Raw genomic sequence first — 26,574 nt, forward strand, 5'->3', positions numbered from 1 at the left:
AAAAAAAAAAAATGTCCACTTACTGCTGCTTGGATAAACTTTATTAAACAAATTATTAAACTGCATTTCTACTACAGTCACAAAATCTGAAAAATATCAGTTGCAAGGAAAACAACCCAAAAATGACTATTTTCTTGTGAATTCTTGTTTTCTAACAAAACTTATTCAATAAAAAATATTCTACTTTACAGCAACGCCATTCTTCAATTAGGGTAAAACTGAAAGTGTCAGTTTCCTATTATGCTTTCACAGAAATTAAGATCCTTCAAATTATCTTCAAATTTATTTTAAAACATGCCTTTTGTGTTAACATGGATTTTTCTTCTTCAAAAAATATAATTTTGTTTTTATTCAATATTTTCATACATTGTTTTTGCCATCTTGTTTGTTTACTGAAAATGATGGAACTCTAAGAAATAACTAAAACAAATTTTGATTTGTTCAGAACTGTTCAATACAATACAAAACTATTACCTTTTTAATACATAAAATCAGTCTATATTTTTATCATTAACAGCTATCTTGCTACAAAATCAAAATTTGATTCTGATTCGCCGTCTTTTCTAGCATTATTGTAGCAGGTTGTTAAGAACAATAAAATATAATTCGATCTAATTCCTTTTAGAAAATACTTTGATCAGGGTTGGAATTATTTTCATACGGTCACAAAAAAGAATGTAACTCTGTATTTGTTAATATAGAGTTACGTCCTTTTATTTGGAACTCCCCTGCCAATTAAAAAAAAAGAAATGCAATTCAAAATCAGATGGGTACAGCTTTTAACAGGGAGTCAGACTCATAATTACTGTAAAAGGCAGTGTTTATAACAAGGAATCAATCAGATCTTTTTATCTCTGAAAAATCAACAAACAGTATAATAATGTCTTGGATGATTGCTTGTACATTTTCTTAATTTAGATTAAAAGTAAAATTAATTAATTTAAAAATATGCGATAAATAAAGTAAGATAGAAATGAAAAAATGTGTAAGTTATGAATGGGCGAGAAACACATACACAGAAACATGCAAAGTGGTCACAAAATTTTATTAATATAGAGAAAAAAAGAAGAGTTAGAAGTAAATGAATCAAGGGGAGATAAGTCATGTTTTAAGCGGTGAATATCAATTTCCCTTGCATTATTTGAGATTATTGCTATTATAAGCTTCCTAGGCAGATTTTTTGTTCAAACTGAAGCCAAAGACATTTTATACTGTAAAAGAACACACTGTAATGAAAAAATGAAATTTAGCATGGGTTAACATTGAACATTTAGAATTAAATTAATAGAGTTCCCAATTTTTTTTTTTTTTGTCTTATATCAATTTCTAAATAATAACTAGATTAAAAAATATTTATATAAAACTTAAAAAATAGCATCTTGTTAATGGAAATTAGGAATAGCGATTGATGAGAACAACATATGGTTTTAACATTTATAGATTACCAGTAATATCAGAAAAAATGATTGCATTGATTGCCTTTTATATTGATCATACAAGATTTTCTGATTTAAATGAAAATTATTCGTTGGTTTGAATTATTTTTTTTGTTTTTTTTTTATCTAAAACTTACAATTTTTTTTAAGAGTTGAAATTTTATTTCAAATATTAAAAAGGAAGAAAAAACTTTTTCTTTTTTTTTTTTTTTCAATATTGTTAACAACAGACACTCCAATTATGTTTGGCTAAGATGGAAGTGTAATATCTGTTCTGATACATTTCCTTTTTCTTCTTTCTGTGCTCACTCAGCAGAGGAGAGATCCTTCTAGACTGGGGCATTTTAAAAAATTATTTTTGTCTCAATCTAGAATGCTCCTTTATGAGGAGCTGAATTTACCCCCATCCCCTCCTCCAACATTAAAAACCAACTTTGTGTCTAACTTTGCCCTCGTGGACATAGACATGTCAGTTTGAAATAAGAAAACCACATTTAATTGTAGAACTTGCAACAAGTAAAGAAAAACAATTATTTGAATTTTCTCTCTCTCTCTCTAAAAGTTGAGCTCCTTTTCCCCCTTTACTCTTAATAATTGATAATCCACAATGGACAATAAAAATTGATTGACAGACATTTTTTTTTTAGAAAAAAGTTTAAAAAGTTGTTACACATTGAATTCATAAGGCTAGTTTTCTTTTCTAAATGTGAGTTATAATTTAATGTATATCTGAACTTGCTTTCCTTAAAGTAACAAAACTTTGTAACCAACTTATATATAACAGGTTTATATTTAAAAAAAAAAAAAATCTGAAAACAAAGCTTAAGCATTTAGTTTTTATCTTTTTAATTTTTCATTCATCTTTACTAGTCCAGGTTTAGGCTTTTTAATAACAGTGCAGAATAGTTAACATTTGGGAAGAAACAAAACAAAAAATAGCACATAATTTATATAAGATGCATTAAAATGTTATTCTCTACTGAACCTGACTAGTTTTAATGTATGAAAATTATTTGTAAAAAAATTTTTGCCATTAAAAAAAAATTTTACAAATTGTTTTTGCGTGTTAAAAATTAGTCAGGTTCTACCATTTTCTTTCTTTTTTATTTTTTTTTTATTACAAATTCTCCCTATTAACCATTCTAAACTTTTACCAGCTTTTTTTTATATAGCATTGAAATGTAGCTTCACTGAATAAATTGAGAAACAGCTTCAACTCTTTCCCCCTCTCTTCTTTTTACATGCACCAGGAATGTGATTTTTTATTTTTAGCAGAATATAGTTTTAGTTTTTTTTTTCTTTTTGTAAATGAGAAAAGGCAGAATTCTTTTTTTTCTTAAAATTCAGAAAAAGCAAATTTTTTTTTTTCTTTTTGAAGTAAATACTGGTTTCTGTTGAATTGCTAGAGTTTTACCATTGATTTTATTTCTCTTTCTTTCTACTTTCTCTCAACTTATCTTTCTTTGTATTTTCTTGTTGTTTTCTTTCTCTCTTCCTCTTCCAGCTCGGGTTGTCTTGCTTTGCCCCATGCCATACGTCAGCATCAGGGGATGTCTTCACTAAAGGCGTGGTATTTTCAAGAGAAATGTAGAAGTCTCTTTATTTATTTTCATCAAATAATCAGTTGACAAAAACAAAAAGGTGTTGTAGATTAACACTCTTCACTATCAAACCCCTCCCTCCCTCAAAATAAAGGAGGTTCTACTTTATTTAAGCAATTACATTGGAATATCCTGAAAGATTTGGTGAAAACATAACCATCAGGTTTTGAAATAAGGTGGATGGGGGAGGAGGCATTATCACAATTCCGAGTTTCTACTTGCATCCCTGACACGCACACACACACACACACACATATAAACTGACTTCTTTATGTTCAGAGAGATGAATAACATTCCTTATCAATGTTCTCTGTTTTGAAATTTTGGTTATTATCGTATTTTTCAGCATCCTGGATGCCTTTTTTTTCTATTAAGAGATAGGTAGATAGATACATGTTTAACCAAATGGATACTATCACAGATTATGAAATTAGTCATCTTGAGTTAAAATCCTATTCAATCTACTTGTGATCAAACTATATGCTAATATACTTGAGAAGGATTTTTATTTTTACTAATAAATAAGCACTTATCAAAGACAAAAGCCACTTGAGAATATGTGTTAATGAAATAGACAAACTGTCAATCGTACGATGAAGAATATGTTAAGAAGATTAGAAATGATTACTAGAATGATTTTTTTTTTTTTTTTTTTTTTTTTTTTTTAACTTGTATTCACCCTAAAGGTCAGTTGCCACTGAGATGTAAGGAACTACTATGAATTTGGAACCATGCCTATAGGGGAAATTCTAAATAGGGAGTTGAACAGCAAGAGGTTTGTTCACATTACACTTACATTTCTGCGTGTTAATACAATTGGGGAAGTAGGATACAGGGAGGGAATTCCAAATTCCAAAGTCGATTAATTTGAAGGAAGAAATTATCAGAGTAAAAGGCTCTTCAGCATTAGGGGACGTCTTCACTAAAGGCGTGGGATTTTGCTGCTTGTTGGGTTAGTCAGGGTATCTATGTACAGATGGCACCAGTACTATGAGTTCGTTGGAGCACATTCCATAAACACAAGCACAGTAATGCAACATTGTGGAGATTGGAACAGTTTATGGCAAGTATTTGTTTATATTGGATTATGTTGTAGTCTGCATAGAAGCAGTTTTGTGATAATGCAGTCCACAGATGGGAAGTCCTTGAAAGAAAACTCAGTTCATGAAAATCCTACCCTAACATTAGGCATTAAAGGAAAGGTTTTTTCCATTGTGTTAGGAAGACAAGTTTTTACTGCAAATGTCTTACAAGAAAGAACCAGAGAGTTCAGTTGAACTCATTCTATGAGAATGTATAATTCCCCAATTATGGTTAAAATAGCAACTTGTATTCTATGAATAGTTCACATTACTTACGTTGTGATGAAATAACCATAAAAAGATAGATGTGCCTCAAAACAAACAAACATAAGAAAACCCTTATGAACACCCAATTAGGAGCAAAATCACACCTTTTCTATAGAAGTCCCTAAATAATTTTACAAATAAACTTTAGTAAAGTACTTTATTATAGTCTCAATAACATGGTATGAGAATAAAAAATAAAAATTGGTTAGTCAGAACAAAGTTTGATATGTCGGCTTAAATACTATTTAGGTTCAACTTTTAAAATCTCATAAGATAACTATATATATTGTTTTTATTGGAATTCTTTGAGATGAATAAATTTGTATTTATTTTGCGGACTGTTATTCTCATCTTCATAATTCTTGTTTCACCACATTTTGGCCAACTAATCCTCTGGCTTGCTTTGGGTAGGATTGAAACTGCTATCCTCAGACAATGCTCACTTGGAACAGTAGAGACTCAATGCCTCTATTTATTGTGCCACAGGTTGCAAAGGGTGATGAAGGTCGGATTTTTGGTCTTATAAATCCAAGTTTTTGTTCTTATTTGGTCTTTCATTGTCGTGTCCGTATCAAATGGTATTATTTATTATTTTTATTGGAATCCTTTGAGATGAGTAATTTTGTATTTATTTATTTTTTGCGGACTGTTAAGGCCAGGGGATGAATTGGCTGAAACGTAGTGAACCATTAACAAGTATGAAGATGAGGATAAAAATTTGTAAAAAAAAAAATAAAAAATAAAAAATACAGTTAGACACGTCTAGGAATATGATGACATTTTTCTTTAGTTGACAAATTGCAAAGGAGAGGGATTTCACATTGACATGCCACGTGTTGAAAGTCATTTTCAGTTGTAAAAATTTTTTTCTCTTAATTGAATGAATTTCACGTTTTCATTGAAACTTGTCGTCTTTTGACAGCTGATTGGATAATCACTTCAGCATCTTCTGACTGCTTACGTCACCTCCTGCAAGGTGCTGACACAAAGTTGTCAAAGATTGCTCGTAAACTAAAAAAATACTATTTGTTTTAAATATGTTGTGCTACTTATGGTCAACTTCTCCTTTGTCATCTTCTTTGCATTAGTCCCGAGCTACAACAAGGTCCTCAATAATGGATTTTTATCTCCACTTGATACGGTCGCAGGCCCGGGTGAAGGGTAGTTTTACAGAAACCATTGTACATGGTGTCTGCCCATCTCATCATCGGCCTTATTCTCAGTCGCTTCCTAGCAACTTCAAAATTTAAAAGCATGCTTCGCAAGGATGTTGGCGGCGGCCTTCAGCACATTTCCAAACCATCCAAGCCGTCAGTCACTTATCTTGCCCTCAATCGACACCACATGTAGACAACTAATTCAAAAAAAAATTTTTTTTTTTGTCCTTCTGTTTTTATATGGATATTTGGAATCAGTATAAGTAAGCTTATGAACCTGGAAAATCAAAATTAGCAAAGCCAATTTCAGATTTTATTTATTCATTGATAGTCTGGCCCCCCACCCCCACCCCTTCAAGTAAGTGTAAAAAGCAGTTCGTCTTCATGGAATCATTTAGAATTAATATTGTACTTCAATATTAAATAACCCCCAAAAGTAACACCATAAATTTATTTATATATATATATATATATATATACACACCTAGCTAAATACTCATCATCATCTTGCTGACTCAGCCAAGATTGAACTCACTACACCCTTCCAGTATTCACCATCTATTATAGCATCCAAAAGATCTTCCTTGGCAATAAATGTATCGTTGTATCCTATCTGGAAAAGTTATGATACAACAAGGTACATTTTATCTACTACTAGCTATACCTACTCAGCATTGTTTGGGATACAGTGAAGTCATTTTAGTTTTTAATTTCTATGTTTGCACATTTTTAAATTCAAGGTAGATAACTCCTATTATATTCTTCATTTTAAAATGTTTTGCTCCTCTTATTATTTTTAGGCGATTACTTACAAATAATTCATATTAGAAGAAATTTTGTAAATAAATTGTAGTAAAGTACATTATTATATTACCAGTACAACAGTAACAAATGAAAATTGACCAGTCAGAAGCAAATTTTGATTTGTCAGCTTAAATGCTATTTAGGTCTGACTTTTAAAATCCAGCAAGATAACTTTATATGTTTGATTTGTAACTTTTTGTTTTCTTTATTATTTTCTATTATGAAGTAATTTAAGATCTTTTCTACAAGAGTTTGTCCACATTCTTTTAACCATCTTCAATGAATTTCATATCATTCATGAATTTTGATGTAAAATGAAATCTGTTGAATTATAAAACCAGGAGAGGTGATTCTGATTTTTAGAGTCGTCACACTACATTTATTAAAACAGGTTTTTACAACTATTATATTCTTCAATTAAAAATGTGTTATACCCCTTGCTGATTTTTGTTTTCAGATGATTATTCATTTAAAAATTTTCACATTGGCAGTTGTCTTGGCTGAATCAAGTAATTTTTTTTTACATAAATTGTAGCTAGGAATGTTATTATATTGCTAATAACACAGTATAACAATAACAAATGCAAATTGGCAGAAGTCTAGTTTGATTTGTTAGCTTAAATGCTGTTTGGGTGTGACTTTCAAAATCTAACAAGACGACTTTATATGTTAGATGTCCTTGATGCTAAGAAATACGTGATTTTTTTTTTTTTTTGAAGACGATAAACAAACTTCACCCTGAGAAAATATTTTCTGACTTATATTTTTAATCAATGTATAATTTTTTTTTGTTTTAAATTTCTATAAATTTTTTCGAAGCACAAATCCAACATGATTGCTATATTATATTTCTTGCTGCTTCTTATTTTGTCTTTTTTTCATTACTCTAATTTTAATTACCGCATCTCTTTTTAACAATTACCAAAATAATGTCTACTTGTTTTTTTTTGTTGTTTCTTTCATCTTTCACCCCACTAGAGTAATTAATTTTTCTCACAAAATCATGTACATTGCATGGCCATCCCTATAACAGGCTGGGTGATTGTGCAACTCTGATCTTTTACTGGAGGCGATGTGAATTTTTTTAGATAATTAATATAGTACTTACAAATGGGGAACATTCCTCTATGATATTAGTTTAATGTTTTCATATATTATGTAAAACACATAATAATACGAGCCACAAAGAAGCAACTGATAAATTTGGCAATTATTAACAAATTCCTATAAATGAAGAGATTGGTAACTTTGAACAAACAAAGGTGAATGCATGTCAGCAAGTGATCTTTTTTATTTTAGTATGGGATTTTTGTGCTTCTCTAGTTTTAATTCAATATAAAAAAATTATAATTGCATAAAAACGTTGTTATGCACCTATCTATTAGGTTAAAAATAGACCATAAACCAAAATTTACACAAATTCATCCAGTATTTTCGTTTTTATAAAATAAAATAAAATTTGATTGGTAAACGATTTCTAGCCGGTATTATTATGACTGTATGATTGAATTATTTCCCTTGGCTGTTGACTTTAATGTTAGCCGAAAATGACGGATGATAGATTTCACTGTTAAAATATGTTGTTTTTTTTTTATTTAAAAAGAAATACTTGATAAATCTGCTTAATTTTTTTTGGTGTGGTGCATTTTTTAAACGACACAAACTTTTTGTGCCATTTTGTTTATTTCCTTTGTGTGAGCAGTTTTTAATATTGAAATAAAAGTGGATGATCATCAGGATTTTTTTAGTGAATTTTTACTCAAGAATCATTAGAATTTGTTCAGAATGAAATTTTCTACAAGCAATGGCAGTTAAATGTTGGCAGCTAAAAAGATTTCTGCTCACTGATTGCCTCTATTCAGGGACCACAAATGTTATATCTCTCAGCCCGTTTTATGGATAGCCAATATGTGCATCTGATTTTACTTCATCTGACTTGGGACCCCTTAATTTTCTCTCTACCGCCCCTATTCCTCTCCCTCACTTGTGCCCATGAGCACAAATGACTCCAGGTGACTCTCTTTGGCTATGGTGTTGTTTTGCAGCCTTAACCAAAAGCGTTACTCTTCATTTCTATTTTCTATTAGTATTTCATGAATATAACCCCCTCCCCCCATCCAAAAGAAAAAGCTGGTGGGATGGACAACCTTTTCGTCTCTCTCTGTCTCTCTTTCTCTATTTCCTATCCATCCAGGTTTTTTCATTAAAAAAAGACAAAAAAAAAAGCTGCTGCTATTTGCTGCAGCAGTTGATTTAGATATAACTAGAAGAAACTCTCTTCTCTCCAAAAGATGTTAATGTTTTTTTTTTTTATCACTGTATGTTGCGGAGGGCTAGCCCAGTGGTCAAAGCTCACAGTGGTTATGGGTTATCATTAATTTGAATAAATGTTGTTTTGTGAAATTTAGCACTATTTTTTGGCTTTGTTTTTATTGCAACATATTTCAACACTACTTTTTCATTCCGGTGTATATATGTAAACTTACCTGTGTGCCTATACTGCACAGGTTGTGATCGTCCACTTGTTATTTTTGTCTGAATTCGATGCTTGATTTCAATACTGGCTGTACCATTAATCATCTGGTCTCAGTCATTGCTGTAATGAAAGGGTTTTCTTTGCAAACAAAATTGCAACTGCGTTTTTAAAACACGTAAGAATGTTTTATTTTGAGGGGTCTAAAATTACTCTTTGTTTCTCCACTGAACGACAGACTTCCAAGTAGAACAAGCGTCTCTTCCAACCAAACATAAAAATTGTGCAATGGAAATCAGGAGACACTTCTTATCACTCAGACTCTAGGGAACACTACCTATTTTTACATGTTAAATATCACTGATGAGGATTCGAGTAAATAGTGATATATTTATGATTTATGCCAGCACTAACTGAATAAGTCATTAAGTTTCAACTATAATAGTATCCATTTAACTGTAACACATTGTTATTAATAGTATAACTAATCTTTAGTTCTTGTATTGATCACTTTTTAATTAAATAATACTGTAACGTGGCCATTACTTTTTAACTGTCATTACAATTCAAACCTCTTGAACCCACACGCTGTCTGACACTGTCACAAAGGAACAAACAAATAAAAATCCGAGTCGGCTTGTTTTCTGTTTTAACAAAGGGCATTTATTACTAGGGCTATAGCAACAGCATATTCTTTTCCTTGTTTTGATTCTCAGGTATGTATCCATTGATATTTTGCATGTTTTTATGTACAGTGATGTGGTTCTCAGTTGATTGTGTCTGTGTCGGATATATACTCGAGAGTAAAAACAATGAAAACAATATGCTGTTGTCATAGACGTATTTATCAGCACTATTTTCCAAATAATGTTTGCTTATAGCTTTTTGGTTTTTTACTGTTCATTTCATTTGCTATGAGATTAACAATCTTCCATGTCGACACCAACTGAAAAGTTTTTCGCTACCACCACCACCACCACAGGGCCACAGATCCATCTTCCCTAGAACTCAGTTTGCTTTTCCCTTTGACAGCATGGTGTATTTTTGTCCTTTTTTTGTGAAGCAAGCTCGCGCACCCTTACTGATTTTTTCGCTAGCCAGCTATCCTATAGCTGCTGCTAATTTTCTCACATGCGCTTATACACGTTCTTACAAGCATCTTTTCCAACCAAACACAAACCGTCCCATCAATTCTAGAATGTGCGATGGAAATCTGGAGACACGTTTTCACTCAGACTCCAGGAAACACCACCTATTTTTACCAGTTTAATATCACTGATGATGATTTGAGTAAATAGTTATATATTATATTGATGATTTCTGTCAACACTAACCGAATAAACCATTAAGCTTCAACGTAGTATCCATTTAAGTGGCACACATTATTATTAATAGTATGAGGGGCGTGCAATAAGTAATGCCCCTGACTCACTTCACATAGAAGTAGAGCAACGAAACTTCGCACAGTTATTAGTCTTTCTCTACATAGGAACCACCCAGAGTTATGCATTTCTCCCATCGTTTGATGCACATCTGGAGACCGTCTTTATAGAACACGCCAGGTTGGTCCTCCAACCACGACGTGACTTCAGAAATCAAGGCTGCATCATCTGGGAAACGCTTTCCTTTCAAAAACAACTTCATGGCTGGGAAGAGGTGAAAGTCAGAGGGTGCAAGGTCAGGGAGTAGGGAGGATGGGGAAGGATTTCATAACCACACGCCCGTGCTTCTGATCTGGCGACATGCGAGTTGTGGACCGGAGCATGTCCTGCAGGAGGGGGGTACCTTTGCTAATCTTACCCTGCCTCTTGATTTTGATAGCTTCCCTTAATTTCCTCAAAAGTGAAGCATAATAGGCTCCTATAATTGTGATACCCTTTGCCAGGAAATCTGTCATCACTACTCCGTCCTGGTCTCAGAAGACTGTGAGCATGACCTTGCCAGCGGAGGGCTGCACCCTTGTCTTCTTTGGAGGTGGTGAGTCCAAGTGCTTCCACTGCATTGACTGGGCTTTGGTCTCTGGATCATAGTGATGGACCCAGGTTTCATCCTGTGTAATCAGTCTTTTGAAAAACTTTGACTCATCTTCTTGGCACATCTCCAAATTCATCCTCGAGCACTCAACGCATTCTCGCTTCTGAAATGGTGTGAGCAACCTGGGAATCCATCTGGCAGACACTGTATGCATATGCAAATGGTCATGAATGATAGTTTCCACAGACCCTGTACTAATTTTGACATCTTGGCGAATAGTAATGCGCCGATCTTCCAAAATGGTAGCCTCAACTTGACGGACAAATGCCTCATCAATGGTAGAAGGGGGGTGGGGCGACCAGGTCTGGGAGCTGTTTCCACAGACTTCCGGCCATGTTTGAATTCATGATGCCAGTCTTTCATTTCATCAAAAGTCTCCTGTGGTGTGCGTCCTTTCAAATACAAAAAACGGATCACTGCTTGACATTCAACAGGCTCCATTTCACACCTGACTCAGTTCAAACACCTGTAAAACAGAAACCACAATTAGTTCAGAGCTGTAATTTGCCACATAACCTGTAGAGATATAAATCATTGCACATGCAAAATTTCAGCTAGATCAGACAACTGGAAGTGGGTCAGGGGCATTACTTATTGCACGCCCCTCATATAACTAATTTTGGGCTCTTTTTTAGATTAAAAAAATAATATTTAGTGAATTTACCACAGCTAAATTGTGTAGTCATTCATTTTCTATATAGCTTGTGCTAACTGCATAGTAAGAACTTCTATTTGTTGTGTGCATTAACTCCACCAGTTGTGGTCATCCGCTTGTGTCTTCACCCGAATTCGATGTTCTTGATCTCAATCACTGTTGTAATAAAAACATTTCCTCCAAACAGAATATATATATGTATATATATTGAGTAAAACGATTAATAATTTTGAATTTTTTTATTTGAATGTCATTTTTCAAAAAATGACAGTTGTCTCCCTTTCTAAATTAATTATAATTTAAATTCAAATATAGCGCTCCAACGATAATAAACTGGTAACACTACATTTATCAGCGTTTCTTTTAAAGTAATATAAATAATTATTTTGACCATTCGGAGACAACATTTAACAGCATGCCAATGAATAGATGGACTGGAATAATGACAAGTTTTAAAAGCGAGCGGAAAAAAGTATATTTTTTATTAGAAACATTAAAAATATTTTCTCTTAACCTTACTTTTCACCCCTATTTTTATTTTATTTATCAACATGAAAATTATTAACTTCTTTTTCTTTAATATTTTAAATATTTCCAGGAATATCTGCCTTACTACAAAAAATGCTAGTTTTATTTTGGTGTCTTTACCCCTCCCCCTCCTCTATTTTTGCTGATGAGGAGACTTTGTTTAAAATAATTTTTATGATTTCAGGTGCAAATGAACAGCTACAGTAAGAATTGAAATACACCCTACTAAAGCCTGATTGTGTGAAAACACTTTAGAAGAACAATATACAATAAAATTCTGTTTTAAACTTAGAAAAAAAATGCCACAGAAATGTATGGAATGCTTCAAACTGTTTTGGGACCAGCTTGCATGAATTGAGTATAAGTTTTTGAGTGGTATAAGAGATTCAAGGAAAGCAGGGAATCTGAGGGGTGCTGAGAGGTTTGGGAGGAGTAAGGAAGTCAGAACACCAGAGTTGATTGGCCAAATAAAGAATTTCATGGATAAGGACTGTTGTGTGCCTGTGGAGAAAATAAGTGCACAGTTTGATGTCAGTGTTGAAACTGTATACACAATTATTTGCAAGGAACTGATGATGCAGAAGATTAGTTCAAAGTTTGTCCCAAGAAGATCAGAAAAAAAGACATAGTCATGACAGCCTATTTGACCAAGATGGGTATCGAAACAGTTCCTCATTTTCCCTATAGTCCATACCTTGCGCCCTGTGACTTTTGGTTATTCCCTAAGCTCAAGGAAAACCTTAGAGGCTGTCGTTATGAGACAATTGAGAAGAAAAAACAGGCTGTGACGAGAGTCATTGACATGGTCACACAGGAGGACTTTCAGAAGTTGTTGGAACGGTACAACAAGTGCATTGCAGCCAGAGGAGATTACTTCGAAGGGGATTAGAGTTTCATGTGTGTACTATTAATAAAAGTGTCCATATGAAAAAACTTATTAAAGGCATATTCCTTTTAATCACAGTAAACCACACAATAAGATCATTTGAGAATCATTGGCTATTTAATTTATGGTAAAAAAACTGACTAAACAACGTGTCTTATCTGGAGTGAACATAAATTCTGTAGAATTTCAAGTGGTCTGTTTTTTCAGCATGAACCCTTATTTTCAAGAAACTATTACTTTTTCAAAAAGGCTAGCTAATTTCTTGGGTAGTAGCTTCTAAATATCTAAATATTTTTGCTTTGCTCGTTGTCTATGCAGAATTATACATGTTTAGACATACCTAAAAAAAAATAAACGACCAATAAAACTGCTAAGGTTGAACAGTAAAAATAATATAAACTAGAAAGAAACCCCAATCAAGAACAGAGCATCCGAAAAAAAAAACAATATTAAAAAAAATCATGCTAAATATGTGTCAGTAGCTACTATCGTTGTCTGAAATATAGTAAAGGCATTTAGTTATTCATTCTTATTTTGCACATTTTTAAAGTTATACAGAAAAAGAAATAAAATTTTACTTGTAAGGTAGATAACTCCTATTATATTCTTGAGTTTAGAATGAGTTATCCCTCTTTACATTATTTGAATTATACTTACGAATGAGACCTATTTTGACATTCAAATTTAAAAGATTTCAAATAGTGTTACTTTTTTTTTTCATAGCAGTTTCTATTTCAGTGAAAATATAAATTCTTATTTGCATTCTTCAAACTACTGTTCTCATCTTCAGTGTTATTTTCACAACATTTCGGTTGATGTAACCTCTGACCTTCTTCAGGTATATTTTGCTGAACTCAGAAATCTTTCTGCTGAACTTGGGGGTAGCATGCTCTCGTTCTGTCAGCAATGATCATGTAGAAGTCCTAAGTAGGGATGCACTGATTGCTGTTTTATCAGAAAATTTTGCTGTCATAAATAGTATTAATATTAATTTAATCATATTGTAAAAAAGGACAAGTTAACTCACTGTTTTGCTTGCTGGTGAAAATTTATCAAAGGAACATGTACCATCTACACTGTATTTTCAAAGAATAGGCATGGTGCGCTGCTAACATATAGCCTTTTGGGACTGGGCTGAATTTGAGGCAAAGAGAGATAAGATGAAAAATTACCCTCCCTTTGTTTCCTGTCATATTAACGTTATTATTTTGTACTTTAAATCACTGTCAAAGAAAATTATTACTCTATCTTCCAGTTTTCATGTTGAAGAATTGTACGGTAAATTACGACCACATGCAAACCAAAAATAAAGCATTCTTCATCAGTCATATTCTTGTTTCTCATTTTTGAACCTGTGCTACCATTACATATGTATTTTTTTTTTTTTTTTGTTTAAATAATGCATATTTCATTAGATAAATTATGAATTAAATTTAAGACATGTAATTTAAACAGGTAAAAAATTAATAAAATATTGATAACAACCATCAATCATTGTGGAAAATCAGTTTCTGCTGGAAGTATTTTGAGGTCAATCTCAAGAATAAAAATACATCTGTCCGCAATTCATATCAAGCCACAATATCAAGGGGTGGCAAATCATCAAAATCTTTTATACTAATATGTTAAATAATCATAGAAAAGTTCATCCAGAAGAAATAAAAGTTGCAAATAAGAAAAGGAAACACAATGAATGTTCAAGGACAAACACTCCAAGAACAAATGGCAGCGAATACAAGCCACTAGCGAAATACCAAGCTATTACAGAATAAATATTGACCAAGAAGAAAATTTGGGATATTAATGATCGCAGATCACAAAAAATCTGATAGGGACTGGCAAAAAGAGGATCGCTCTACTATGTATGATCAGGAGAGGATTATAATGGCTGGCCAAGATCAAAGCTTGATGACTAATGCTTTTAAAAAAAAAAAAAAATGAGTGATCTAAGCAATGATAACAAATGTAGTTTCTGCCTTACGGAAGTAAAGAGTGTGAACCACCTGACATCCAACTGTTCTGCTGGGGGGAATGGCTACTATACAATGCAACAAAATGGAGTTTGTAAATATCTCCACTGCACGATCTGTAAAAAGTTAAATATCGAATGCAGCAGCAAGTCCTGGGAACATGTTTACCAGAAAAAACAGTTGGAAATAAGTCATACACCATCCACTATGACTATGCAATTCCTACAGCTACGTACCTAGAAAACGGAGCTGTACAACCTGATATAGTGATATGGAACAAGGAGAAAGAAGCAACCTTAGTAGAAGTTAGTGTCCTCAAGGATGCTGGGTTAAACAGAGTTGAAAGCGTAAAAACAACAAAATACCAACGTCTTATGTACGACATGAAAAGAAACTGGAATCTTAGAAAGATCTCTATCATTCCAGTAATTATAGGCGCAACTGGACTCGTGGAAAAGAATTTCAAAACTACCTGGCAAATATACCCAGTGAACCAAGTGCAAGAGATATTTGAGCAATTTTGCTTGGTTAAAGGAACGTTCAGAATCTTAAAAAGATGTCTCAGTTGGAATATCTGAATTAGCAGGTGAATGTTTGGTATTCTGTAGGATGCCTCAGCAATTTTGTCCCTTTACTTTTGGAAATAAATAATTTATTTTGAAAATAAATAATTGTTATAATTCTTTGCCTATCCTTTGCAAATGATTGAAATTCTAGTATGTTATTATGGATGATAACGACTACCAGTTGTTAAAATTTCAGCTTTTCACAGTTAGTTATTTCTAACAAACAATAGGTTTTTAAATTTTGTCCCTTAGTTTTGGACGCTACTGTACTTTTAATTTATCTGTTCCAGTAAAATGCTTCAGGTCATTTAACTGAAACATGACCAAAATTATGTTTCTGAAAGACCAGTGGTATAGTGCATAAAGTACTTGGTAAAATTCAGTTGCAAGTTACATTCTTCTGAAGGTGTAAGGTTCAATCCTCAGTGCAAGTGACACTCAAAATACAATTGCAAATTATTTAGGACTTCTACCCGATCATAAGTGATGGAATGAAAGCATGCTACCCTTGTGGATTAAATAAAAGGTTCTGTTCAAAATTCTATGCAGATTTCTAAGTTTAAGATACACCTGAAAAAGGTCAAAGGTTACATTGAATGAAATGTTGTGAAAATAACTCAAGATGAGAAGAGTATTCCAAATAATATGAAATTACCAAAATTGTTACACATTCGATAAATATTCTTGGTTGGTCATCAATGCATGTTTTTGTTTCATAGGTTTTCATCTTATACTGTTGGTTTATCTTGGATCTTGCATAGCAGAATATTAAGATGCTACTTGAAAACATCTGTATCTACGCCATATAGATTTGTAAGTTTTTAACAACATATTACATAGCTTGGCACCTTTGAAAAACAGGCGATTGCAATAATTTGTCCTTACTCTGGACATGGAGAACAAGACTAGTGATGAGATGATTCCAACATTTTTCATAATTTCAATACAATTACCAATTCTGTCCTAAATTCCTGATCCTGAAAAATTACTAATTCCACTTATTTTCAAATTTCTAAATATTTAAAGAGTTCTTGTGGTTTTAATTTTCAGATTATCATAAAATCGCGTGTAATGTGTGCATATATTTTTGCAAAAGTAAAAATACACTCAAAATGGAACGGGGAGGTGCATTACAACTATTCTTTTTTAATCTTTTCATCATAATTGATTGAAAAAAGTAATTGGATAAACTCCTTATGAGCTTTCCATCAACATTTGCACTTGTGCCGTTTTTTTTCCTATTTATTCATTCATGCCATTTTTACTAAATTCGTTATTATTATATATATATATATATATATATATATTAGTTTTACTAATAGTTTAAAAGCAATTTATTTATTTATCATTTTATTATTAGAACTAGCAATGGAAAATTTTGTTTTAAGCAAAAAAAAAAAAAAAAAAAATCAAAAGAATTGTTTTTGGAATTGGAAATTAAGCTAAAATTTTTTCCAATTCCGATATTGATACTCCAAAGAATTCTGATTTTACCGATTCTGATTAATTGTTCCAACACTAGAGAGACATTTTGACACTATGCAGTCGCTTGTAATGAGATACTTTCATTGGCATCACATCTATAGTTTCTGATGCTGTAATGGTTCCAAATTATCACTGATACTTCCGCAACTGGAGACGAGCGTGCAGTGATAAGAAATGTGCTGTATTCCCGTGGATGTTCATTAAGTTTACTTCCAACAAAAACAAATTGAAGTACATGCAAGTGTTATGCAGTTATGTTTTACCCTGGGTTGGTTCAGTTCTTGATTCCAAAGTTTGATGCTAGCATTTCTCGCCTGCCTTCAAATGAGAAGTTAGAGTTTACATTCTTTCAGCCTATCGTTCACTGCATTCATTCAATTTTATTTGTTAGCTTCGTGAGATAGCTTCCAGTCTTGCCTGTTAAGCTCACACTGTATATATTTTAAGCAAAATATAAAGTGATATCATTGTTATAATTCCGACCTATTTTTGCCTAAATAAGAAGAGAAAAAGTGGAAAAAATAGAGAGAAAGAGTATAAGAAATAGAAAAAGAGAGAGAGTATAATAAATAAAGAAATAGAAAGAGAGTGTGTAAAAAATAGAAAGAGAAACAGAAAGAGAAAAAGAGTGTCAGAAAGAGAGAGAGAGAGAGAGAAAGTGTATGAGAAAGAGAGAAAGAGTGTAAGAAATAGAGAGAAGAAGAAAGAAAGAGATGTGTAACACTTTCTCAAAGATTTTTTTATCTTAATGTTTTAAAAACAAGGAAAAACAATCATCTTTTTAAATAAAGGTTGAGTTGTTTATTTTATTAAAACCAAACTTGTGTATTTGTTTCCTGTCGATCCGCCAAATTGAAATGTTGGAGTTGGAATCACCTCACTAAAATGAAAATCTGTAAATAAATAAATAATTATTTCAGCTAAAACCTATGAACTGATGTACACAAAACATACATGTATTTTTCAAGTAAAATCATCTCACGCACAATAAACCTAAAAATATCAACCAATGAAAATTACATCATATTTCTCAAATAAATTTTCTTTTTAAAAAATATTGCCGATCCCTTGAAACCTAAGTATTTTAATAAAATTGACATTTTTGAGATATTGTTTGAAATTTGAAACATTATTAGAAATTTAAGAAAGCCAAAAATGATTTCTTTTTTTATTTAAACAAAGTATTTCTTTACCTTAAAGAAACGAATATGCAAGCTTTCAACTTGTTTACAGACATCTTCATAGTGTAGGACAGGTCTTCTTGCTAGTCTAGATGCAGTAGTAAGCTTACTGAAAAAAATTTCCTTAGGGATCCTATTAAAACACTTAGAACCTCCAATAGTAATCATGGTTAAAATTGCATTAGATTTAGCATGAAGAACCCTCCAAAGGAAGTATAACTTACCGCTTGAAAACTGGTCTAAAAGTTCACTTTTCGTCCAATTACATGAAGTTATGATGAAAAAGCCCGAATCTGTAAGGATCTTTTTTACAATTTTAATGTAAGACATTTTCAGCTTATTGAAATCATCAGCCATCAAACTGATTGCATCGTATGTTCCCTTGTCATGACAAACTTCATATTTATGCTCAAAGGCCGAGCAGGATTCTTCATTTAAAATATCTCCAACCTACAAACAAAAATAAGCAGAGATTTTTCATTTTCATTGAAATTTTGTACACAAATGTTGATAAGAAAAAAAGAAAAAAAAGAAAGAACTTGAAAGATTAGTTTGAAACTTCCTTTTCTATGGCAATTGCTCTTGACACATCAAAGGCCTTTGATAGGGTGTGGCATAAAGATCCATAAGATCTCCAATTATGGTAAAGCTGAAAATGTCTTCTCAGTTATTAAATCATTTCTCTCTGATAGGTTCATAAGAATAGTGGTTGATAGGCAGAAATCAGAAGCTTTCAGTATTAATGCTGGAGTCCATCCTGAGTCCAACACTCTTCCTAATCTACATCAATGATCTTCCAAATCACATCCTTAGATCATTCGTAGACATTTATGCTGATGACACTACCATCTAAGGTAGCACTTCGAAGACCGTAAACGACCAAGTTCTCTCTGATTCTCTCTCCTCTGATCTTGAGCATGTAGTGTAATGGGGAAAGAGGCGGCTGGTTACTTTTAATGCATCTAAAATCAAACTTCTATCTTTACATCATCAATGCTCTGATCCCCAGCTGGCATCAATTGAAATTAATGCCTCTCATCTTGGGGAGGCACCATGTTGTGACTAGCTTCTGGGTCTGACCTTTACTCCTTATCTGAAATGGAATACATATATCAAATCTGTGCCAAGGTTGCTGGAAAAATAGTGGGATCATTCCATTGCTCCATTAGATATCTCACGGTTGATGCAATTCTCTACCTGTATAAGAGGCAAGTACGTCCAAGCTACTAGCAGCTTATCCTGCCTTGGCAGAGTTACAAAATAGACTTTGTAACCTAGTGGGGGATGCCCTTTTCTCTTCCCTGCAACCGCTTTCCCACAGAAGAGACATTGAAGCCTGCCTCTGCTTTATTGTTATTTTCATGGCAAATGCTCATCTGAGCTCCAATATATGGTTCCCCCTTGCCAAACTTTCACAGAAAGCATTCGTTTAACTGAAACCACTATCAATAATTTCTCCCACGCCTTATCTGTGCTTTAACCTTAACGTAGATTACATGAACAAAGCTTCTTTCTTAAAACTGAACGCCTGTGGAACTCTGTCCCGTTTGCCTGCTTTCCAGCTGACTACAATATGACTGTCTTCAAGTCCAATGTGAACAAGTTTTTGATGAGTTGTCCCTTTAAGTAATCCAATTCAAATTTCCACTACTAAATAATTTCTAATAATAAGTAAATCATACCCTAACACTTTATCCTTATCCTAAACCTACTAAACCATATCTAATCATCCATTCCTAAACTTACAAAACTATATCTAACCATACATTAACTTGTCTCTCTCAATCCAATACTGTAGCAAATTTAGCTGCTTTCACAGCACGAATTTTTACCTATACCCTCTCCCAGTAACAATGGAAATGGAAGCATAGTAATGCCTTTTTTAACCAGGTTACCTACTAAAACCAGCCCATATATCTATTTACCAAATTACACATGACTCAAAACTTACTGTTTTTACCCGTACTATATTTGCACTCGCATCTCATGCCCTGCTATCATCTAAAATATAGCTTGGGCACAACTCGTAGTTCAATTCTTAACACCTACTCACACTCTAATATTATACTAGACCCAAGCTCACATGAATAAAAAAAAAATAAATAAATAAATAAATAAAAATAAAAGGAAAAAATAAAAAATATATATATACAAAAGAGAAAGCCTCAAACCACATTATCTCCTCCTAACAAGCCTCCTTACAATCATAGTTGCTTACACTGCATGAGCTCTACTCAACCTCTTTATCCAGTAACAATGAAATAACAATGTCCCTAATCCACTTTGAGGAGTGTAACTATTTTAGCAGATATAACCTCTACAAACTAACCCAATAACATTAACTAACCACGCAGGGTCGCAGAAATACCTGGATTAGAACCCAGGCGCGGAGCAAACCCTCTCAGTGGTGACGGACCCAGTAGATCTTTCCAGATCATCCGTCTAGGAGAAGGAAAACTCTGAAACCAAACCAAAGAGGAGAGAGGCCTCTTCAGTCTTGGATGACAACCTTCCTAGAGCTGGTGACTCAATCAAATTACCGGTCTGCAAACCTAAAATGCTTAAGGAGTAGATAGGTCCTGCCTATCGCCCGGCTTCCATACTCCTTCTTTGCCTATTAGTCAGGCGCAGAGATACTATCACAGTGATTCGACAGAAACACCCAGTGGTAGATCTTGTTTCTTGTCTAGGGCAATGAACGCCGTTTCCCCACTCCCGACACACCCCACCCCTAAAGCTGGGCACTTGAGAATGCTTGAGTACCACATATGCCTGAGCAACTAGATTGGGTTGACCTTCCTCCGATGGGTTGAGGGTACCGGATTGACAGTTACTGGCTGCTGTTTCCGACTGGTAGTACAGGAGCCTTAACTCTTTGGTAGCGCTTAGAGCGGCTGCTCCATCAACAGTTGAATAATATCGGGATGTTTGCAGTGCCATGGCGCGCATGGAAAGGGACCCTGCACTCATCCCCGGTGGGCTTTCCTGAGGCCACAGTCCTAGTTGATGGAGGGTCAGCTGATGGTCTACTTGTGATGCATGTGTGATATTCTGCATAACCTCCTGTTCGGCTTCCCCTAACCCAACTGAAACTCGTTAAAAAAAACATGATGACAGTACAATCTAAAAATAAGCTTAAACCAGGCTTAGGGTCAAACAAATCCAACTTGCCTCCTCCCTTGAGGCTTGCATTCACAAATATCCGTGGGCTTAGAACTAATTTAGCTGATGTTGAAGCATTTCTCCTAACAAATACCCCGGATATCTTAGCACTAAGTGAGACTAACCTACACTCCTCCATCCCCTCTAACTACTTTAACATGCCTGGATATCTCCCACTCTGCCGTAAGGACTCTGACAGACATATGCACGGACTTGGAGTTTACATTCGTAATACCCTTCCCTTGACTAGAGAAACAAACCTAGAAATGGATGATCAAGCCTTTATGTGCTTTAGACTAATCATGCAACACAACATTAGCTACTTTTACTTTCTCTACCGCTCTCCCTCGACCCAAGACTGCACCATAATAAACAAAGTATCTGACAGCATAGACACAGCACTCTCCTTCGACACTAGCGCCCAAGTACATGTATTTGGCGACTTTAATGTCTATCACAAAAACTGGATTGGATTCTCTACTTACACAGATGCAGCAGGCAGCGCAACTCATAGCTTCTCTGTATCTCACTCCCTAGCGCAAATTGTTACTTTTCCAACCCGCTTCCCTGATCAGGAAGAACAACACGCATCACTATTAGATCTGTTTTTGACCACAGTTCCTGATGATTGTGTAACGAAAGCCGACAGCCCACTTGGGAACGCTGATCATGCGGTGATAATGGTTGAAATCGCCCTAAACTCTAGACCCAAAACTGAAGAGCCAGTGCTCAAAACAACGAGATATTATAAAAAGGCTGACTGGGAAGCTATCAGAGATCTTATCAGAGACGCCCCATGGGGAAATATTTTTCTCTTCCTGCTGAACAGGGTGCAACCGAGACCACTGAATGGTTCAAAACTGCAATCGAAGCGCATGTTCCCATGCGGAAATTCTATAGCAAGCCCCACTCTCCCCAATGGTTTACTTCGACTTGCGCAACTGCCATTGCTCAAAGGCAGCGTGCATTCCGCAGGTTTAATCGACATAAGTCCAGTTCAAACAGACAGAAGTACATAGAAGCTAGAAGTAACGTTAAGAAAGAAATAGCGACAGCTAGGAGGGAATTTACGGAAACCACGAAAAAACGCATCGAAGCACAAAAACTAGGAACTCGTGACTTCTGGAAAATCTACAACAGTGTAGTAAATAATGGGCAATCAACAATTCCCCCACTAACCAACAATCACGAAGTTCTTTGCTCAGCAACCAAGAAGGCTAACATGCTTGCCAGTCGGTTTGCCTCAAACTCCACACTGGACCCTCTAAACCACCCTCTACCTCAATTTCCTATGCGGACAGACGCCACGCTAGACGACCTGAAAATCACCCCTGCTCAGGTGCATGCTATCATAAAAAACCTTGACACTTCAAAAGCATGTGGATCCGACCCCATCCCAGCTGTGCTATTACAAAAGTGCTCAGCCGAAGTAGCTCCAGTTCTCTCCAAACTCTACAACAAATGCCTTAATGAATCTTGCTTTCCGAGCTGTTGGAAAACTGCTTCTGTAGTACCAGTATTCAAGAATTCTGGCGAAAGAACTGACCCATTAAATTATCGCCCTATTAGCCTCCTCCCACTTTTTGCCAAAATATTTGAGACCTTAATTAACCATGCTCTAGTCCAGCACCTTACAGATGCTAAACTTCTGACCGACCGTCAATATGGATTTAGACAAGCCCGTTCCACGGCAGACATCCTCACTGTAATCTCTGAACGCATATACCATTCACTGGACAAAGCGGGAGAGGGAAGAGCGGTAGCTCTAGATATATCTAAGGCTTTTGACAGGGTATGGCATGAGGGTCTCCTCAGGAAGATTAGATCTTACGGTATCACTGGTAGAATACTTAACGTAATTAAATCCTTCTTAGATAAGAGAAAAATCCAGGTTGTCCTCGACGGTCGTACATCTAAACAATATGATATAAATGCGGGAGTGCCCCAAGGATCTATTCTGGGACCTCTGCTGTTCCTGATATTCATAAATGACCTCCCCGACAAGATTGCCTCTGAGATGGGGATATATGCTGATGATACCACACTCTATAGCAGGCACGACAGGAAAACAAACGAACATATATCTAAAGTAATGGCAGAAACACTAGAGGATGACCTCCAATCAGTAGTGGAATGGGGACAAAAATGGATGGTAACGTTCAATGCCACCAAGACAAAACTGGTTTCATTCAATAATTACAAGAAACCTTCTCTACCACCTATAGCAATGGCCAACGACTCTTTATCTGAGAGTACGTCTCTCAAGCTCCTTGGCCTAACGTTCACTGGAAACATGAGCTGGAACAGTTACATCGAGGGCATTGCCAGGGCCGCTGCAAGGAAGGTGGGCTCTCTCTACCGTGCTAGAAAACTTTTAACACCCGAAAGTATCCTGTACCTCTATAAGGCCACTATTCGCCCATGTATGGAGTATTGCTGTCATATTTGGGCCGGTGCATCGGCTACTAGTCTCTCGCTCCTTGACAGGGTTCAAAAGAGAGTCGCAAATCTGATAGGCCCTAAACTGGCATCAAAACTTCAGCCTCTGTCCCATCGTCGAAACGTTGCATCCCTCTGCCTGTTCTACAAGTACTATAATGGTGAATGCTCTGAAGAACTGCAAGCACTTGTGCCCCCACGACGTGAACACCCTCGACAGACCCGACAAGCTGCAAAATCCCACCCCCACACTGTAGAGATCCCTAGATGTAAAAGATCCTTCTACTCCAGTAGTTTCTTCCCCAGAACTGCTAGACTTTGGAATTCCATTCCGGGTCACTGCTTCCCCAACTGTACTGACATGCATAAGTTCAAGTGCAACGTGAACCAACATCTCGCTGCCCTAATCCCTACATAGTACCCCAGTAGATGTTTCCCCTGATAGTAGCCCCCTACACCAAAGTGGCAATGTGCCTTGTTTGGGGTGAAAATGTAATAAAAAAAAAAAAAAAAAAAAAAAAATTAATTTCCAACTGACTGCTGTACACTCATTAACCCTTATCCTCAAGTGGCCTCTGGGCCTTGATAAGTGGTGGCTCCTTTGTAAAAAAAAAAAAAAAAATCCAGATAATAATCTGGATTATTCAAACTAACCTTTCATCTTGAGTGTTATTCTCACAATGTTTCAGCTGTATCTTGTCAAATTTGGAAATCTTCCTGTTGAACTCAGGAACCTGCACAGGATTTTGAATGGAGTTTTTTATTTAATCCACAGGGATAACATGCTTATTCAGTCAACCATGACCGGGTAGAAATCTTAAACAATTTGCAATTGTATTCTTAGTATAGCACGCACTAAGAATTAAATCTTTAACCTCCAGAAGAGTGTGACTTAGAACTGAATTTTACATAGTGTTTTATTCACTATGCCACAGGTCCTTCACAAAATGAGTATATACTACCCCCTTGGATTAAATAAAGAGTTCCATTCAAAATTCTATATAGATTCCCCGAGTTCAACAGAAAGATTCCAGAGTTTAACAAGGTACACCTGAAGAAAGATTTATTTGGGTTATTCATTATTCGGACTAGTGTTCTTATCTTGAGTTATTCTCACAACCTTTTGTTCAATGTAATCTCCAACCTTCTACAAGTATATCTTGTCAATCCTCAGTGCAGGCAATACCAAGAATACAACTGCAAATTATTTAAGACTTCTACCTGGTCATGGCTGATGCAACAAGAGCATGCTACCACCGTGGATTAAATAAAGGGTTCTGTTCACAATTCCATGCAGATTTCCAAGTTTGACTGAAAGATTCCAGAGTTTGATAAGATACACCTGAAGGAAGTTGGAGGTTATATTGAAATGTTGAGAATAACACTCAAAATGAAAACAGTAGTTGGCATAATCAAAATTATCAATCATCATTCAAAATTTAAAAACAAAAAAATATTGCCATTTACGATAGCCAACTTTACTTTTCAACAGTTTGTAAATTTAGATTTGAGTGTTGCGGTTACAGAAAATTCAGAACATTTTTTTTTTTTTAACTTTCAAATTTTTGATAATCATTTTATTGATCAATTTTTTTCCAAACTTCAAATACAAACAAAATGAACAATTTTTTCTTACATGAATATTTAAAAACAAGTTTTTATTTGTTTTACTTTAAGGATTTTTTTAATGTTTATAACTTAAAAAAACAAAACAAATTAGTTGAAGTTTTCATCTGAGGGAGATTATTTGGTGCTTGTTAAGACAGAATCAACAGATCGATTTTTAAATATGTCTTTTTAAGCAAAAACAACAGTACTTACTTGTCATGTCGAAAGTAGTAATATATCCAAAAATTATGAAAATTCACTGCTATCGTGTTTTCAGTAAAAAACAGTCCATTGCTATGGTCTTAAAAAAAAGTCCATCATTACAATGTTGCAAAAAGGAGATAAGTATGTTCCCTTTATTAGCAATCTTCAAGATTTTTACATCTAGGAAAAATGCAATTTCTCCCAATATTCCATAAAAATTACTTTTAACTATGATGAATTTTCATAATTTTTGGATATTTTACTATTTTCGACACGGTAATTAAGTAAGTACTGATGCTTTAAAAAAAAAACGATCTGTCAACTATCTTAATAAGCACTGATTATTTATATAGACTTATGAGACTTGGACCCATCTGACGATCAAAGACATAAAATAGTAGTAGTAGTAGTAGTATCCTTTATGACAGTCATTTAATGGCTAAAATAAGAACTACCCATTCTTTTTCTATTCTTTATTATGTCCCTTTATTTTTTTTACATGGAGGGGGGTCACCACTTACCAAGGCCCAGAGGCCACTCGAGGATAAGGGTTAATGGGTATACATTAGTTATTGTGATTTTAGCGTAGTAAACATTAGTGGGAATTTTATAACTTGGATTACTTAGGGGGACGGTTCATAAAGAACTTGTTCACGTTGGACTTGAAGACAATCAGATTGTAGTCAGCTGGAAAGCAGGCAAACGGAATAGAGTTCCACAGGCGAGCAGTTATAAGAAAGAAGCTCTGTTCATGGAATCTATGTTTAGGTGTAGGCACAGATAAAGAGTGTGGGAAATTGTTGATAGTGGTTTTGGCTAGACGAGTGTTTTTCGTGAAAGTCTGGTGATGGGGGACCATAGATTGAAGTTCAGATGAGCACCTGCCATGAAAATAACAATAAAGCAGGGACAGGCTCGTTATATCTCTTCTGTGGGGTAGAGGTTGCAGGGAAGAGAAAAGGGCACCCCCCCCCCAAGCTACAAAGTCTATTTTGAACTCTGTCAAGACAGGATAAGCTGCTTCTAACAGCTCCTT

General features: G+C 34.6%; 1 protein-coding gene across 2 annotated transcripts in view; it reads right to left on the reverse strand.

Annotated features, from left to right (window-relative positions):
* Positions 1-17,722: 17,722 nt before the first annotated feature.
* Positions 17,723-26,574, reverse strand: part of LOC145252639 (EEF1A lysine methyltransferase 2-like) — a 30,170-nt gene continuing 21,318 nt past the window's right edge. For both annotated transcript variants that reach the window (XM_080112373.1, XM_080112372.1), the window contains exons 5-6: positions 18,350-18,575; positions 17,723-17,837 (exon numbers count right to left, since the gene is read on the reverse strand). In XM_080112373.1, coding sequence (XP_079968499.1) covers positions 17,746-17,837; positions 18,350-18,575 — 318 coding nt within the window. In that variant the 3' untranslated portion in view covers positions 17,723-17,745. The remainder of the gene's footprint in view (positions 17,838-18,349; positions 18,576-26,574) is intronic.

The sequence above is a fragment of the Euprymna scolopes genome, chromosome 29 (assembly GCF_053919585.1).
Source record: "Euprymna scolopes isolate OS-2025 chromosome 29, ASM5391958v1, whole genome shotgun sequence".
NCBI lineage: Eukaryota > Metazoa > Mollusca > Cephalopoda > Sepiida > Sepiolidae > Euprymna > Euprymna scolopes.